The sequence below is a fragment of the Moschus berezovskii genome, chromosome 7 (assembly GCF_049115385.1).
Source record: "Moschus berezovskii isolate FMDL1 chromosome 7, NW_MosBer_1.0, whole genome shotgun sequence".
In the NCBI taxonomy this organism is placed as follows: domain Eukaryota; kingdom Metazoa; phylum Chordata; class Mammalia; order Artiodactyla; family Moschidae; genus Moschus; species Moschus berezovskii.
Genome location: NC_142466.1, coordinates 48860984 through 48878807, shown reverse-complemented (window position 1 = coordinate 48878807; position 17824 = coordinate 48860984). Strand labels below are relative to the sequence as shown.

The window sequence follows — 17824 nt, the reverse complement described above, 5'->3', positions numbered from 1 at the left end:
CTATGCCAAAGCCTTTAAGTGTATCACAACAAACTGTGGAAAATTCTGAAAGAGATGGAAATACCAGACCACCTGACCTGCCTCTTGAGAAATCTGTATGCAGGTCAGGAAGCAACAGTTAGAAATGGACATGGAAAACAGATTGGTCCCAAATAGGGAAAGGAGTAGGTCAAGCCTATACATTGGCACCCTGCTTATTTAACTTATATGCAGAGTATATCATGAGAAACGCTGGGCTGGAGGAAGCACAAGCTGGAATCAAGATTGCTGGGAGAAATATCAATAACCTCAGATATGCAGATGATACCACCTTTATGGCAGAAAGCGAAGAAAAACTAAAGGGCCTCTTGATGTGAAAGAGGAGAGTGAAAAAGTTGGCTTAAAACTCAGCATTCAGAATACTAAGATCATGGCATCTGGTCCCATCACTTCATGGCAAATAGATGCAGAAACAATGGAAACAGTGACAGACTTTATTTTGGGGGGTTCCAAAATCACTGCAGATGGTGACTGAAGGCATGAAATTAAAAGACGCTTACTCTTTGGAAGAAAAGTTATGACCAACCTAGACAGCCTATTGGAGAAGGCAATGGCACCCCATTCCAGTACTCTTGCCTAGAAAATCCCATGGATGGAAGAGTCTGGTAGGCTGAAGTCCATGGGGTCGCTAAGAGTCAGACACAACTGAGTGATTTTGCTTTTGCTTTTCACTTGCATGCTTTGGAGAAGGAAATGGCAACCCACTCCAGTGTTCTTGCCTGGAGAATCCCAGGGACAGGAGAGCCTGGTGTGCTGCCGTCTATGGGGTCGCATAGAGTTGGACATGACTGAAGTGACTTAGCAGCAGCAGGCAGCATATTAAAAAGCAGAAACATTACTTTGCCAACATAGGTCTGTCTAGTCAAGGCTATGGTTTTTCCAGTAGTCATGTATGGATGTGAGAGTTGGACTATAAAGAAAGCTGAGCACCGAAGAATTGATGTTTTTGAACTGTGGTGTTGGGGAAGACTCTTGAGAGTCCCTTGGACAGCAAGGAGATCTGACCAGTCCATCCTAAAGGAAATCAGTCCTGAATATTCATTGGAAGGACTGATGTTGAAGCTGAAACTCCAATACTTTGGCCACCTGACGTGAAGAACTGACTCATTTGAAAAGACCCTGATGCTGGGAAAGATGGAAGGCGGGAGGAGAAGGGGACGACAGAGGATGAGATGGTTGGATGGCATCACCAACTCAATAGAGATGAGTTTGAGTAAACTCCAGGGGTTGGTGATGGACAGGGAGGCCTGGCGTGCTGCAGTCCATGGAGTCACAAAGAGTCAGACACGACTGAGCAACTGTACTGACTGACTTGCAAAAAGTGAATAAGAAATGAGAAAAACTTAGAGTGTACCTTCTTAAAGCATGAGACACAGAGCTCACCAAGCGACCACAAGGGAGACTTCAACTGCCCACGTTTAGTATTAATACCAATCTTTCTCTGTGTGAGGTTTAGAACTCAATCAGTCTGGGACACTCGCTTAAGCTGAGTCAGCACACTGATCTCTGCTTGAGCTGCTTCGAAACTGATGGAGAGAGATTATTCTCCTGAAAGTTTGTCCACAGTCTCCTCCCAGGGAGTAATGATGTTGTGTTTGTCAAGTACTTTGAACCTTCTCAGGAGAAAGGCAGTGCACAATTTCAAGACATTCTTCTCACGCTATGTAAGACATGACCATCATTTTTTGTTATTGACTCATGTTCAGAAAACTGTTCCACTAGCCATGTAACTGCTACGGAATCACTGTAAAAGGAAGAGAAGATCTTCCAGGACCGTTTGAGATTTTCTATGGCGTGTTTTGCATAGTTTTTATGCTCAATCAGCCTGCCCTTTCTCCCCTCATCTCTTTGTTCTTTATGGGGATCTCTGACAAACAGAAGAGGGGAGTGAAGGAAACTCAAGACAGAAACCTCAACAATGACTCATCTACCTTTCAGTCACTTAGTCACAGAAGAGATACCTTTCTGGACTTCACCAAAAGAACCTGATTCAAAAGAACCTGATTAAAACACCTGTTCCTATCTTTCAATTCATAAACATGGCAACTGTTTACACCATAATTTTTGTTTACTATTTATATCAGAAAAGGAGTAAGTTTTGATTGCAAAGAAGGATATGGGTGACATTGGGGTGTTATGGTTAAGAAGGTGAAAGGCAGGGACTTCCCTGGAGGTCCAGCAGTTAAGACTCAGTGCTTCCCCTGCAGGGGGCATGGGTTTGACCCCTGGTCAGGGAACTAAGATCCCACATGCCACCTGTGTAGCCAAAAAGTGAAAAAAAAAAAAAAAGCTGAAAGGGAAGTATTAGATTCAACAGAGTTCTCAGCCAGGTCTTATTTCCCAAGCTCCCTCATCCAGTCCTGGTATCCTCCCCAACTTCATCTCCAGCAGACCACTGATCTGTGCTTCCAAGCGGCCTTCCATTTCCTTCCTCCCAAAACAAATCCCAGGAACAAGGTCTGATTTGGGTCATCAACCATCACTCATCCTTCAGTTTTGGATCAATAACCATGAACCTTTCTTCAACTCTAGAAGGAAACCTCTCCCAAAGGGTAAAGCTTCTCTGTTTCCCTCACCACTAAGAACTGTCCATCCAGTAAAACAATCAGCCCCCAGAAAATGATTGTGGTAAATATACTCTCTGAAAGAATTCCATTTCTCTTGGGGTAGGGGAAATAATGCTTAAGATCTCAAAATGTAATTCCAGTTTCTACTAGAACTTGTGTGTGTTCCCACCATGGTTTAGCAAAACAACCACAACCCTCACATTTTATCCTATGAGATGGTCAGTTGAAATCACTGTAGCTTAATGTTCAAAATGATACTTTCTCTGCCACACAACTTATTCAAAGACTCCTTTAAGATTTCAGTGGAAGACCCAGCTCTTGCTTAAAGCTACTGTCTAATTACAATGGATTCCCCTTAACTCTTTGATCTGTCTATTCATTTATTCCAGACTTCTGACTCTAGGAATCATTAAGTGGTCTTTCCTCTCTTAGATGGCAAAATCTGTAGTGCCTCATAATTGAGTGGGCACTCGATAAATGAATGCTGTAGTGCTCAGAGGAATAATACACTTCCTATTGGCAGCAAACCCAAGAGAAACTTCCTTAGAAGAAAGGACTGTCAATTACCACTTAACAAGCCTGAATTTTGGCTCCTGTGGAAAAGGCAAACAACACAATAGCAACTCACTCCCCAATGGCAGCCACATCACTAACTGGTTGCTGCCCTCCAGTCACCTGGCACGCAACTGGGCTCCAGAAGGTGCTCGGCAAGTCCTTGTTGGAAGGCTGATGTGTAAAGGCATGAGGCTGGAGATAATCCATAATCCATCACTGATAGGTAAGATGCCAGCTGGGTTCCTAGCAGTCTGGCTGCGCAGTGCTTCTGACCTCCCATGGTCCTTGGCTCTCTTACAGCTGACAAATCTAGCTGAATGTGGGAGGCCAGGCCAGGGGCAGGACACACAGAGTGAGGACAGGGAGGCTGTTCTGGAATGCTGGCAGGGGATTTGCTTGTGCTTCCTCTGCAGCAGCCACCAGGACATCCCTGTCTCCCTTGCGGTGCATTCCATTCAAATTTCCCCACCCAGCTTTCCCTCTGTCTCTCATGGGAAGGACACCAAGTGAGTTATAATTAGAATGCAAATCACTTGGGAAGGTTTAAAAATGCTCATGCCCAGGCCCTGTTTCCAGACACTGTTGCTGAATTGATCTCAAGTAGGACTCCAGGGCTGATATACTTAAAAGTTCTCCAGGGGATTTTTAGTGTGCAGACAGGGTCCAGAACCACTGCCTTCCACTGTCCCAATCCTGGGCCTGCACCTGTAATCCCTTTGCCTCTCTTTTACACAGGAGCTACTGATAACATAAACAGCAATAAATGTTATTACTATTAACAATGGTGGCTAATAATTCCTGAGCATTTATTGTATGCCAGGCACATTTCTAACTGCTTTACTTGTATGAGTGCACTGAATTCTTACAAGGAGTGTACTTGTTATCCCCATTTTTGAGGTGAAAAAAACTGGGGCATTGAGAGAGGTTAAATGACTTACCCAAAATTCACTACTAAGTGCCTGAGCCAGGATTTGAACCCAGGAAGACTGGCTCCAGCATCTTCTCTCATGAATCTCTCATGACTGTTAACCTACACTGCCTCCCTGCACCCATTCAATGCACAAAGGCTTACAGGGACCACATAGGGTGATCTCTAGATACTAAACAGATATGGTCACCTTCTCAAATAATCATATTTCTGAAGACAAATATCTGATCCCATCATTTCTTAATCCAAAGCCCTGAATGGTTTACTAACTGCTTATGGGATAGAAATTCAAATGATACACAAACACCTTCCTCAATTGTACTCGGCTACCCCTCTGGTATCTACTCCCACCTTAAGCCACCCCATCCTTCAAGAGTTCAGAATTACTTATACCTCCTCCAAACCACCATAGAACTCTAAAAGTGGGCTTGAAAACCAAGGATTCCCTCCATACTCCAGATGCAGCCATCAGCATTCAAACTCCTCACAAACATCTTTCTAAAACAATTTAGAGACACTAGGACAAAATCTTCTCAAAGAGCCAGGTTGCAGACCCATTTAGAAACTTAGTCCTTCAAAAATGCAAGCAGCAATATAATACAAATTTAAACTACACACATAGCCAAGTAAAAGACATTAGATATATCAACTATCCACTTCCACAAAATCCCTAAAAGTTTGAAAATGGAATTAATCATGGTGAAACGGTACATACTTTACAACTCACTGACTGATTAGTTGTAATTTGCAGGTTAAAAGTCTTATGTTCTAATAAGCATCTCTACTTAACTAGCACAGTAGGGACCACATAGCCCCTGTTTTCCAAAACACTCCAACTGTAAGACTGTTAAACTATAACCATACATTCTAAAACCTCTTGTAAACTGCACTGATGACAAATGAAAACAATCAAACTGGGGACAAAGATCACAGGAATTAATTATCACAGGAGAAATGGTCAAGCATATCATTCCTGAAATGAAAAAACAAGCAAAATAAAAACTCTGCAAAGTAAAGGGCACCTCAGTTCAGTTCAGTGGCTCAGTCATGTCCGACTCTTTGCGACCCCATGAACCATAGCACACCAGGCCTCCCTGTCCATCACCAACTCCCAGAGTCCACCCAAACCCATGTCCATTGAGTCGGTGATGCCATCCAACCAGCTTATCCTCTGTCGTCCCCTTCTCCTCCTGCCCTCAATCTTTCCCAGCATCAGGGTCTTTTCAAGTGAGTCAGTTCTTTGAATCAGGTGGCCAAAGTATTGGAGCTTCAGCTTCAACATCAGTCCTTTCAATGAACACCCAGGACCGATCTCCTTTAGGATGGACTGGTTGGATCTCCTTGCAGTCCAAGGGACTCTCAAGAGTCTTCTCCAGCACCACAGTTCAAAAGCATCAATTATTCTGCGCTCAGCTTTCTTTATAGTCTAACTCTCACATCCATACATGACCACTGGAAAAACCACAGCCTTGACTAGATGGACCTTTGTTGACAAAGTAATGTCTCTGCTTTTTAATATGCTATCTAGGTTGGTCATAACTTTCCTTCCAAGAAGTAAGCTATGAGTTCACAATGCAGTCAGAATGTGGATAACCTGAACTGATCTATCTCAATTTGAATGCAGTCTACTGTTGTTTGTTTTTTCCTAGGTCTGTAAATCTACACAGTGCCCTCTGATACTGCATTTACTGTTGTTATCAACTGGACAAAACCCAGTTTTGTTTTTGTTGTTCAAAGAGGGAACATCTTTTTTATGGGTCTTCCAAGTTCCAAATAATATTCCCCTACCCTGTTTGAGACAAAAAAAAAATCTCATACATTTCAGAATCATCCGACTGTACCTAAGTCTAGCCCAGGATGTCTCAACTGTGGCACCACTGACATTTTGGACCGGATAATTCTTCGTTGTGAGGGCTGTCCTGTGCACTGTGGAGTGAGCAGCAGCAGCCTTGGGCTCAGCCCCATAAATCACTGTAGCAGTACCTCTCCTTGAGGCAGAACAACTTAAAAATGTTCACCGGGGGCAAAACTGTTCCCAGGTGAGGACCACTGGCCTATCGTCATACTCAACCCATTTTGCAGTTTCTCTCAAACCACAACTGCTTTCACCACATTTGGCCACAGTTTTACTTTCTAAAATTCTTCAAAAACTTTCTGCAAAAGTCTTTGTCTTTGGAATGTAAAAAAGAAATTGTTCTTATGAGATTGTAACCCTCAATAAAGATTCATTTGTAATTAACTGACATCAGTGCTTTATTTCAGGCTCAGGTGGGGTGGGAGGCGACTTGGTCAGGATGTCCAAGAGAGCAGTTATTAAGATTAGTCCTTACTGACACCTACATTCCTCTCCCAAAACCCCATCAAGAGAAGTGAACATGTTATTTCCACTGGAAATATGTCCACAGGCAGTTTTGCCCAGTATGTACACCATATGCACGCTACTTCCCTCCAGAGGGCACCTCTATCAGCTAGTTACTTGTTAACGACACAAAACTCAATCCAAACTGGCTTAGGCAACAAAGGGAATTTATGGGCTAAGGTAAGTGAAAGCCCTACAGAATGAAAGCTTTCAAGAGAATCACACCTAGGCTCCAGCTGGGTGCTGTTCCCCTGAGGCTCTCAGCTTCCTCTTCTCCATGAATCAGTTGTTCTTCAAATTGGCTTCTTCACAGTGGCACAATGGCTACAGAAGTTCTGGCTGAATGTCCATTGCTTATAAAACAGTGCCTTTCTATAGAGGAAACATACCTTAACATATACCTTCAGTTCAGTTCAGTTCAGTCGCTCAGTCTCATCCGATTCTCTGCGACCCCATGAATCACAGCACGCCAGGCCTCCCTGTCCATCACCAACTCCCGGAGTTCACTCAAACTCATGTCCACTGAGTCGGTGATGCCATTCAGCCATCTCATTCTCTGTCATCCCCGTCTCCTCCGACCCCCAATCCCTCCCAGCATCAGAGTCTTTTCCAGTGAGTCAACTCGTCGCATGAGGTGGCCAAAGTATTGGAGTTTCACCCTTACCATACCTTAACAAAGGCAATACATGACAAACCTACAGCTAACATCATAGTCAACGGTGAAAAGTTGAAAGCATTTCCTCTAAGATCAGGAACAGGACAAGGATGTCCACTCTTGCCACTTTTATTCAACATAGTTTTGGAAGCCCTACCCTCAGCAATCAGAGAAGAAAAAGAAATAAAAGGTATCCAAATTGGAAAAGAAGTAAAACTGTCACTGTTTGCAAATGACATGATACTATATATTGCTGCTGTTGTTGTTGTTGAGTTGCTAAGTCACGACCAACTTTTGGCAACGCCATGGACTGAGCATGTCAGGTCTCCCTGGCCTTCACCATCCCAGAGTAGCTCAAACTCATGTCCACTGAGTCAGTGAAGCTATCTAACTATCTCATCCTTTACTGCTCCCTTCTCCTTTCGCCTTCAGTCTTTCCCAGCATGAAGGTCTCTTCCAATGAGTCAGCTGTTTGCATCAGATGGCCAAAGTATTGGAGCTTCAGTTTTAGCATCAATCCTTCCAAAGAGTACTCAGGGTTGATTTCCCTTAGGATTGACTGGTTTGATCTCTTTGCAATCCAAGGGACTCTCAAACATCTTCTTCAGCACCACAATTTTAAAGAATCAATTCTTTGGCACTCAGCCCTCTTTATGGTCCAACTCTAACACCAAAATCTTAAAGATGCTTCTAGAAACCTACTGAAGCTTATCAATGAATTTGGTAAAGTTGCAGAATACAAAATTAATACACAGAAATCTGCCACATTTCTATACACTAAAAATTAGGTATCAGAAAGAGAAATTAAGGAAAAACCCCATTTACCATTGCATCAAAAAGAATAAAATGTCTAGGAATAAACCTACCTAAGGAAGCAAAAGATCAGTACTCTGAAAACAATAAGATGGTTATGAAAGAAATCGAAGATGACACAAACAGATGGAAAGATATACCATGTTCTTGAATGATAGAATCAATACTGTCAAAATGACTATACTACCCAAGACAATCTACAGATTAAATGCAACCCCTATCAAATTACCAATGGCATTTTTGCAGATCTAGAATTTAAAAAAAAAAATCTTAAAATTTGTATGAAAAACACAAAAGAGACCAAATATCCAAAGCAGTCTAAAGAAAGAAAAATGGAGGTGCAGGAATCAGGTTCACTGACTTCAGACTATGCTACAAAGTTACAGTTATCAAAACAGTAAGGTACTGACACAAAAACAGAAATATAGATCAGTGGAATAGGATAGAAAGCCAGAAATAAACCCACACGCCTATGGTCAATTTATCTACAACAATGAGGCAAAGCCATACAATGGAGAAAAGACAGTCTCTTCAATAAATGGTGCTGGAAAAACTAGAGAGCTACATGTAAGAAATGAGATTAAAAATTCTTTAACACCATACACAAAAATAAACTCAAAATGGATTAAAGACATTAATGTTAGATCGAATGTTATAAAACTCTTAGAGGAAAACATAGGCAGAACATTCTGACATAAATCATAGCAATATTTTTTTTTGAGCCATCTCTAGAGTAATGGAAATAGAAATAAAAATAAACCAATGGGACTTAATTACATACAAAAACTTTTGTAGAGCAAAGGAAACCATAAACAAAATGAAAAGACAACCCACAGAATGGGAGAAAATATTTGCAAAGATGCAATCAAGAGATTAGTACCCTAAATTTACAAACACTTCATGTGGTTGTGTCAAAAAAAACAAATAACCCAATCAAAAAAGGGGCAAAAGGCCTACAAACACATTTCTCCAAAGAAGACATACAGGTGGCCAAGAGGCACATGAACAGATTCTCAATATCACTAATTATCAGACAAGTGCAAATCAAAACTATAATGAAATATGTCTGCACACTAGTCAGAATGACCATCATCAAAAACTCTACAAACAGTAAGTGCTGGAGAGAGTGTGGAGAAAAGGGAACCATCCTACACTGTTGGTGGGAATGTAAATTGGTACACCCAATATGGAACAGTATAGAGGATCCTTAAAAAACTAACAATAGAGCTACCATGAGAAAGAAATGGCAACCCACGCCAGTATTCTTGCCTGGAGAATCCCAGGGACAGAGGAGCCTGGTGGGCTGCTGTCACTTCAGTCTTGTCCGACTCTGTGTGACCCCACAGATGGAAGCGCACCAGGCTGCCCCCGTCTCACATGACCCAGCAATCCTACTTCCTGGGCATATATCTGAAACAGATTACGTGCACCCTGGTGTTCATTACAGCACTATTTACAATAGCTGAGACATGGAAGCAACTTAAATGTGCATCAACAAATAAATGGATGAAGAAAATGGTACATGTATATCAAATGGAACATTCAGTTCAGTTCAGTTCAGTCGCTCAGTCGTGTCCGACTCTCCGCGACCCCATGAATCACAGCACGCCAGGCCTCCCTGTCCATCATCAACTCCCGGAGTACACTCAAACCCGTGTCCACAGAGTCGGTGATGCCATCCAGCCATCTCATTCTCGGTCGTCCCCTTCTCCTCCCGCCCCCAACCTTTCCCAGCATCAGAGTCTTTTCCAGTGAGTCAACCTGTCGCATGAGGTGGCTTTAGCTACAACTTTTCTTACAGAAGATTTCTTGCTTTCCCCTATTTGAGCATGCCTCCATAGATGGATTATCCAGTCTTTTTCCTTCTATGTCTCTGACCTTTCTGACACTAAATGAAACTCCTTGGTCACTAGTTTGCAGGTTTCTCTTTAGTGCCCTTCAGATAAAATGTAATAGCCAACAATTGGCTGCTCCACTGGGGAGTGAGATCCCTCCCATGGGGTCAGTGAGGTGCCCCTGTGCCCTTCAGAGATAATGCCTGCTGCTCTGATGCTCAGAAAGGGGTGGCACAAATCACCGCTCTGCACCCACCATCCAGGCAAAGCAGTTCTATGGAAGGAAAGCTTGATAACCACCTTCCAAAGGATGAACAGCTCAGAGCACATTTCCTAAAATCATTCCACTATATTTGAGTAGTATTCCCACCATCATGAATTCTCTGTGATGACAGGGATAGTATCTTATTTGTTTGTGCATCCTCGACAATAACTACAATGCTCAGTAGACTCGGGACTCAGCACTTAAAAGGACAAATTTACTGAATGTGTCCTGTAGTGGAATCTTCCTATGACTAATGCCCTTTCCTGAGGGTTTCCTGATACCCTTGAGGTTTTCCTGTTTCACCACTTACTGCACCTGAGAAATGGAGTGGTGTGATTTGAAGCCAGCAGGCCTGGATACATAAGCCCTACCACATACAAACCTTTGTATTCATTTGTGCCTCAATCTACATGTATAATGGAGCCAACAGCAGATCCCCAGCAGAGCTGGCCTCAGACATTCAACATTCAGTTCAGTTCAGTTCAGTCGCTCAGTCGTGTCCGACTCTCCGCGACCCCATGAATCACAGCACGCCAGGCCTCCCTGTCCATCACCAACTCCCGGAGTACACTCAAACTCATGTCCACAGAGTCGGTGATGCCATCCAGCCATCTCATTCTCCGTCGTCCCCTTCTCCTCCCACCCCCAACCTTTCCCAGCATTAGAGTCTTTTCCAGTGAGTCAACTCGTCGCATGAGGTGGCCAAAGTATTGGAGTTTCAGCTTTAGCATCAGTCCCTCCAATGAACATCCAGGATTGATCTCCTTTAGAATGGACTGGTTGGATCTCCTTGCAGTATAAGGGACTCTCAAGAGTCTTCTCCAACACCACAGTTCAAAAGCTATTACCCAGCCATTAAAAAGAATGAAATAATCCTATTTGCAGCAATAGGACTGACCTAGAGATTATCGTACTAAGTGAAGTAAGTAGATAGAAAAAGACAAATATCATGTGATATCACTTACACGAAGAATCTTTAAAAAATGATACAAATGAACTTATTTACAAGACAGAAACAGACTCACAGACTTAGAGAATGAACTTGTGGTTACTGGAGGGAGGGGTGAGGGGGATGGATAGATTGGGAGTTTGGGACTGACATGTACACACTGCTATATTTAGAATAGATAACCAACAAGAACCTACTGTACAACACAGGGAACTCTGCTTAATATTCTGTAATAACCTAAACGGGAAAAGAATTTGAAAAAGAATACATACATGTACATGAATAACTGAATCACTTTGCTATATACCTGAAACTAACACAACATTGTTAATCAACCATGTTGCAATATAAAATAAAAGCTAAAAATAACAGAAATAACAATATTGGGGAAAGGTTTAAGAGAATAAGTTGGTTAAAAGAAGAGAAAAAAAAAAAAGAGTGCCTCTCTAATCAAGCAAAAATCCTGAGCTTCATTATAACTAGATTGCCTGGAGTAACGTGCTTAGGGCTGAAGCATCCAATAAGAGTGGCCAGAAGGCTAGAGGATTACTCCTTGAGGCCCTTGAATTGATAACAGTAGCTGAAGAGGGCAGTTATGCTGATGGATTTAGAGTGATGGTTCTGACCAATTACATATCACTGGGGGACTTGTTAGAAAGGCTAATGCTCTGGCTCTACCCCAGATAGGCTGAATCACAAATTCTGGGATGGAGCCTAGCAATTCGTGTTTTAACCAGTCCTCCAACTGACTCTCATGAAAGCTAAACTTTATAAGCCACTGGTTTAAAACCAGCAGATCCTACCTGGAAGCCTAAAGAGGATGAGTCCCATTTAATTCACTGGCCTCCACACATTAGAAAATGGTGAGGTGGACGTCTGCAAAGTTACCATCAAAATACTTTAGAAGGAGAATGCTCCAGAAGGGACAGTTCATTTCACTTCTAACTTCCTATGGTGAGGCTCTGAGGTAGAAAACACAGTAATCAGGGCTTCAGTCTAGCAAGAGGGCTTGAAGATGACTCCTGTATTTATTAGTTTCCAGGGTTTGAAGTTAAAGAAAAACCCAGCACTAACCTTCCCATTGCCTGTGGGCCCTAATCCACTCTCCATGGGAAAATTGGTCAAATCTATATGTACAGGTGTGAGAGAGGCAAAACTACTTGGCAGTTAAGACTTGCACTGAAGAGGACACTCTCTCGGAAGGTTTGTTAATCACTGCTGATCCCAAGAGTCGCCCGGAGCAAGGTTACACATACAGATTCTTGGGCTCCACACTGGATCTATGGAGTCAGGGTCTCCATAGAGAGGGGCCTGAGAATCTACACATTTAACACACATTGCCAGGGATTCTTATGGATTGATCATGGCTGGAAAATACTGTTCTAAAAGCTACATTCAGAGAACTGGGGAGAAAAATCGCATGAAAGAATTATGTAAGTACTTCTGACTGCAAGTAATAGCTTCTTCTTGTCTTTTCTCGGTGCCTTCCCTTACTACCACGACCTCTAACTGTTCTTCCTCTAGTCTTATTCTACCCTGCTTCCCAAAGGAGTCACTCAACAGACCACGTCACACCAGAGTAAACTTTTTAAAACACATTGAATGTCCAGAATCTCATCACAACCTATCACGATTGTGGTTTCCGTCCAGGGAGAAGGCTTATGAGATGGGGACATGCATGGATAGATGTCTGTTACTGTCAATATTCTATTTCTTGGAGGCAGTACTGGGCTCACGAATATTGGTCTTTGGTTTTGCAAAAGTAAAATCAACAAGTAAAAACAGGCATAACTGAACCAATTATAATAATGTCAATACAATCCTGTAACCTGAGGATATAACTAAAAATGTTTTTAAAAGAAAAGAAATAGACATGTTAACAGTATCTCTGCGTACTGAAAGTATATTTTAAAATCAGTTTTTGTATTTTATAATTGCTCCACAGTAAATTGTATAACTTAAAGAATTTTTTTTTTTAATGGGGTAAAAGAAATCCATCACAAGTCGTCACCATGGCCTACAGGGTCAAGTAAAAAATATTGGCATGAAAGGGGTTGGGCAGGGCATAAATAAATCAGGAGTGTGGAATGAATAGATATGCACTGCTATATAAAAAAATAGATGTGCAAGGACCTACAATATAGCACAGAGAGCTATATTTAATTAATATCTTATAACATCTTATAATGGAAAAGAATCTGAAAAATTGGCTGTACACCTAAAACTAAAACGGCATTGTAAACCAACTATGTGTGTGTGGTCAGTCACTCAGCTGTGTCCAGCTCTTTGTGACCCCATGGACTGTAGCCCACCACATTCCTCCATCCATGGGATTTCCTAGGCAAGAATACTGGATTGGGCTGCCATTTCCTTCTCCAAAATCAACTACATTTTAATTGAAAAAAACAGATTTGGGGGGAACTACCAGGTGGTCCAGTGGTTTAGACTCTGTGCTCCCAATGTAGGGATCAGGGTTCAATCCCTGGTCAGGGAACTAGATCCTACATGCCACATAGTAGAGATTCCACACACCACAACTAAGACCTGGTACAGCCCAAACAAATACATTTTTAAAAAATAAAAAGATATTTTTAATGTACACACAAAAAATGTATTGGCATTACATACATATTTTCATAATCCAGTCCCTGCCTTTCTTCCTTAGCCTTACTTCCTGCTGTTAGCCAACTGGAACCCCAACATGGAACTATTTGGAAGCCCCTGAATTTCCTTCAGCACTTGATGTTCCTTGCCTTTGTTCCCTCCATGCACCAGGGTCTTCCTTCACCCAGAGTATCACTCAAGCTAACAAGAGGTCATGCTGAAGTAAGAAAAGCTCACTAAATAAAGACGACAAAGGTTTACTTCTCACTCAGTGTCAGGAGGTAGCCAGTTTTTTCTCAAAAGACTCAGATGGTAAATATTTAACACTTTGTGAGCAATGTACAATCTCTGTTGCATTTTCTTCTTCTACGTTTTTTTGTATAACTCTTTTTTAAAATGTAAAAACCATTCTTATTCAAAGATCACCCAAAAACAGGTCACTGGCCATTTACTGACCTCTACTCTATATGACCATGGCCAGAGACATGCAGACAGCAAAGAACTACTCAATCTAGTCATTCAGAGACCAGGCTCATGGAGCAGTCACTTCTTGAGCACTTCTGGTCAGCATGCAAATCAAAAGAGAAGGTCTCATGCAAGTCCCATCAAATGCTCCAGGCCAGAAGTGGTACCTTAGAACTTCTGCTCACAAATAACTGGCCAAAATTGGTCTTTCAGCCCCACCTAACTCTATGGGAGCCACAAAGTGCAATCCTATCATGTGACCAACAGTAAAGAGAACTGGAATTGTTTGGTAAAAGTATGATTTCAGCTCAGAGACAAGTGCTCTGGAAAGCCTTTTCTGATTCCCTTCTATGCCAGTCATATTAGTTGCTCTTTCCTTTTAACCTTACAACACCTTGAAGCCTAAGCATGTGCTGCTGCTGCTGCTGAGTCACTTCAGTCGTGTCCGACTCTGTGTGACCCCATAGATGGAAGCCCACCAGGCTCCCCCGTCCCTGGGATTCTCCAGGCAAGAACACTGGAGTGGGTTGCCATTCTTTGCCTCCCCACCAGATCCTGAGCTTCACCCAAGAAGCATCTCTGTATACCCACTGCCTAGCACAGTACCTGCTACCCAGGGATGCTCAGTGTGTGTTGCTTCAACATTTGTTGCTTCAACAAATGAATGAATATGGTGGATTGTGGGAATGGGGTTGCCTGTGCATTTACCTGAAGGCTCTGAATTCAGCAGCATCAACCTCCCTGAGCCTCTCTAGCTCAACTACACCTGTCTCCACTCATGATAAATTCATCTCTGGTTAATCGGTTACTTTCTATGTTCATCAAATTCACTCTTCCTTACAACCTATCCTTCCAATAATCAGCACTTTGCAGAGAGCTAGCCCTGGAGGCCCCAGAGCACTCTGACTTTACGTGAGCTGGTTTTGTGTTCCGTTTGTAGGTCAGAAGGCAGGCACAGCGAGGTACTGAGATTTGCCCAGGTGACACAGCCAGTGAAAGTTATGCTTCCTTTGGATTCAACAGAAGAGCTGCAGGATTGCACATAGAGCCACAGCTAAGTTCCCCAACGGTTTGTTTATATCCTTTGGAGATATAGAAAGTATGTGTTTGTCAAAGGTAAATCTTATTATATCATATTAGTGTTCATCTCATATATATTTAGCTCTGAGTATTAATAAAATATTAAAAGCCGTTTAACTGTATTAATGTTGTGCCTTTTCATATTTCTTCCATGCATCCCCTCTACCACCTTTTCTATCCTGTCAGTGACATAGCTCACTATCACATGGTCTTTCAGAACCCTGAGATTATTGAAATTGCCACACGCCTCTTTCACCGTCATCCCTTAATGCCTTGCATGCATCTTTACTACTAAGGGCATAAAGCTGACTCCAGCTCAATTTCACAGGACACAAGGGTGGCTGCTGCAGTTTGTATCAAATGTATAACCAAGGGTGAGCAAAACAGAGTTCAAAATGAACTGTGTAAGTCTCTTCCAGTACTAGAGTTAAGCCCCGTCATGTTGACCAGTCACAATCTGGGTATCCTCTGGTCCCAGCAAAGTGAACTCTGACCTGGAATTTTCCTCTCCATCCCCTGGATACAGTAAGTTTCTAATAAACATCCCATCTAATGTTAGCCTTGACAAATGCCCTGGAGCACCAAGACAAGAAGAATGCAACTAGGCAGGACCCCTCTACTTCTCATATCATCAACAGAATAGTCAGAGATGGTCCTATTGAAATGGGCAGATTTGAGTCACTGGAGATCAAAACTTTTAAAAATATATATGAACTCAGGGCTTCGCTGGTGGTCCAGAGGTAAAGACTCCGTCTGCCAATGCAGAAGACACCAGTTGAATCCCTGGTCTGGGAAGATTCCACCTGGCCGGGGCACGGCGGGGCGGGACGGGCTGGGCGGCAGTGTGGGCGGAGGACAACCAAACCGGTGTGCCTGTGTGCCCTAGAGCCCGTGCTCCACAACAGAAGGTACCGCGACGAGAAGCCCACGACCACAACTAGACAAAAAATCACTGTGCAGCAAAGAAGACCCAGCACAGCCAAAAATAAATTTATATATATATATATATATGTATATATACCCTTTATTTAAGAAGGTGAAATAGCTCCGTGTGTCCTCCCGGTCTGTTTAGATAGGGACAAGCAGGGGAAATTGAGCAAGAAAACCAAAGTACACAAAAAAAGCCAGTATTGCCAGACACAAAACAGGATTCAATCCTTTACAGAAGTCTTGCCTTTGCTTCCTTTTTTCTTTCCGTAAGCCTTGTAATTGAATGTTGCAAACTATATCAAGAATAAACCTACGGGTTTCCCCTCCCCCAAACAAGAAAAGGTTAAGCTTTTAATTACAGGCCCTCCAACTATCATTTGTGCAATTAGCAACTAACTATAATCGTTGATGAGAGAATGGAGAGCTGTACTAGCGTGCAGCTCTCCTCCTCATCCCAGGCTGGGTTATTTTAGTCCCACTCTATTACTGAGGACAAACCACAAGCACGCTCCTTACACACACACGCTCCACTGAAAGACACATTGAGTTTTTTTCAGGCAAAAATGGCATCTCAGCGTTCAACTGAGACAGGCAGCCCCAACCCCACATCAGAGTACCCCAAACGTTTAGATCCACTTCTTTTCATCACTTTGAAATGGAGAGGAGACCCAAGGAAGAAGCTACCTACCAGCCTCCTAGTACCAGCCTCTCTGGGGCGCAGGAGAGGGTGGTATAGAGAGATGCTTGTTGCCCCTGGAAGCTGCAAGTCCCCCTCCCCGGGCTGTAAGCCTCGTTAGTGAGAAGGCGGTGGCAATAGCCTCAGTAGTTGCATCAGTGCTAACTGCTGCTGCTGCGTTTACTGTTGGCGGCTGCCGGGAAGGTACGGTAACGACTGTAGGGAGCGCACAGCTGCGGCGGCAGGTTCCTTGGATCAGGAAATTAGGGCAGGCACCGGGGATTGGAGGCGAGGGCGGTGCGCGAGCCAACCAGCGGCCTCCCCGGGCCCCCGTGAGCTCCCGGCGGACGCGCGGAGCCGCCGGGCCCCGGGAGCAGTCCGGGCGGCAGCGGCGGCCACGGCCACGGCCACTTACGCTCACAACCGCACGCAAACTCACACCCACCCCCGGCGCAGGCACCTGCCGGCCGCGAGCTTCGGAGAGGAGCGAGCCGAGCGGGAGGAGGCTGCAGCCGCCGCGCCGCCCCCCGCCCGCTGACCACTCCCCCTGCCGCCCGCTCCGCTCGCCTCACCCCGCGCTCCAGCCGCCGCCAGTGTGGGTGCTCCGCGGCCGGCTCCGCTCTCTCCTGTCTTCTCCGCTCTCGGCTCCCCACCCCCTCTCCCTTTCTCCCCTCCGCTCCCCCCACTCCCCTCCGCAGCGCCTGCATTATTTTCTGCCCGCGGGCTCGGCTCGCACCGCCGCTGCAGCCCGGGGAGGCGGGTGGGCTGGCTGGTGAGGGGGGGCGGAGATCGTGCAAGTTGTAGAGGAGGGGGTGCCCCCTTCTTCCCTGCTCCCTTTCCCCCGCTTCCGAACTCCTGCCCCTCCTCCCTCCCCGCCCCCACCTCCTTCCTCCTTTCCGAAGGGCTGGTAACTTGTTGTGCGGAGCGAGCGGCGGCGGCGGTGGCGGCGGCGGCGGCACCATCCAGGCGGGCACCATGGGCACGTCCGCGCGCTGGGCGCTCTGGCTGCTGCTCGCGCTGTGCTGGGCGCCCCGGGAGAGCGGCGCCACCGGAGCCGGTGAGTGAGGACGCGCCCCTCGGCGGGCTGCCGGGACCCAGCCGGGG

General features: G+C 44.3%; 1 protein-coding gene and 1 long non-coding RNA gene across 11 annotated transcripts in view; one reads left to right on the top strand and one right to left on the bottom strand.

The window, feature by feature from the left end:
* The window catches only part of LOC148777325 (uncharacterized), a 174513-nt gene extending 156786 nt beyond the window's left edge, over nucleotides 1-17727 (bottom strand). For 8 of the 9 annotated variants that reach the window (XR_016037822.1, XR_016037823.1, XR_016037826.1 and 5 more), the window contains exon 1: nucleotides 16733-17122. This is a non-coding gene — a long non-coding RNA (uncharacterized LOC148777325). Of the gene's footprint in view, nucleotides 1-16732; nucleotides 17123-17602 lie in introns of those variants that run through there. The other variant, XR_016037821.1, reaches the window with a different exon arrangement.
* Nucleotides 17644-17824, top strand: part of VLDLR (very low density lipoprotein receptor) — a 33911-nt gene continuing 33730 nt past the window's right edge. For both annotated transcript variants that reach the window (XM_055428318.2, XM_055428317.2), the window contains exon 1: nucleotides 17644-17777. In XM_055428318.2, the coding sequence (XP_055284293.1) occupies nucleotides 17696-17777 (82 nt within the window). In that variant the 5' untranslated portion in view covers nucleotides 17644-17695. The remainder of the gene's footprint in view (nucleotides 17778-17824) is intronic.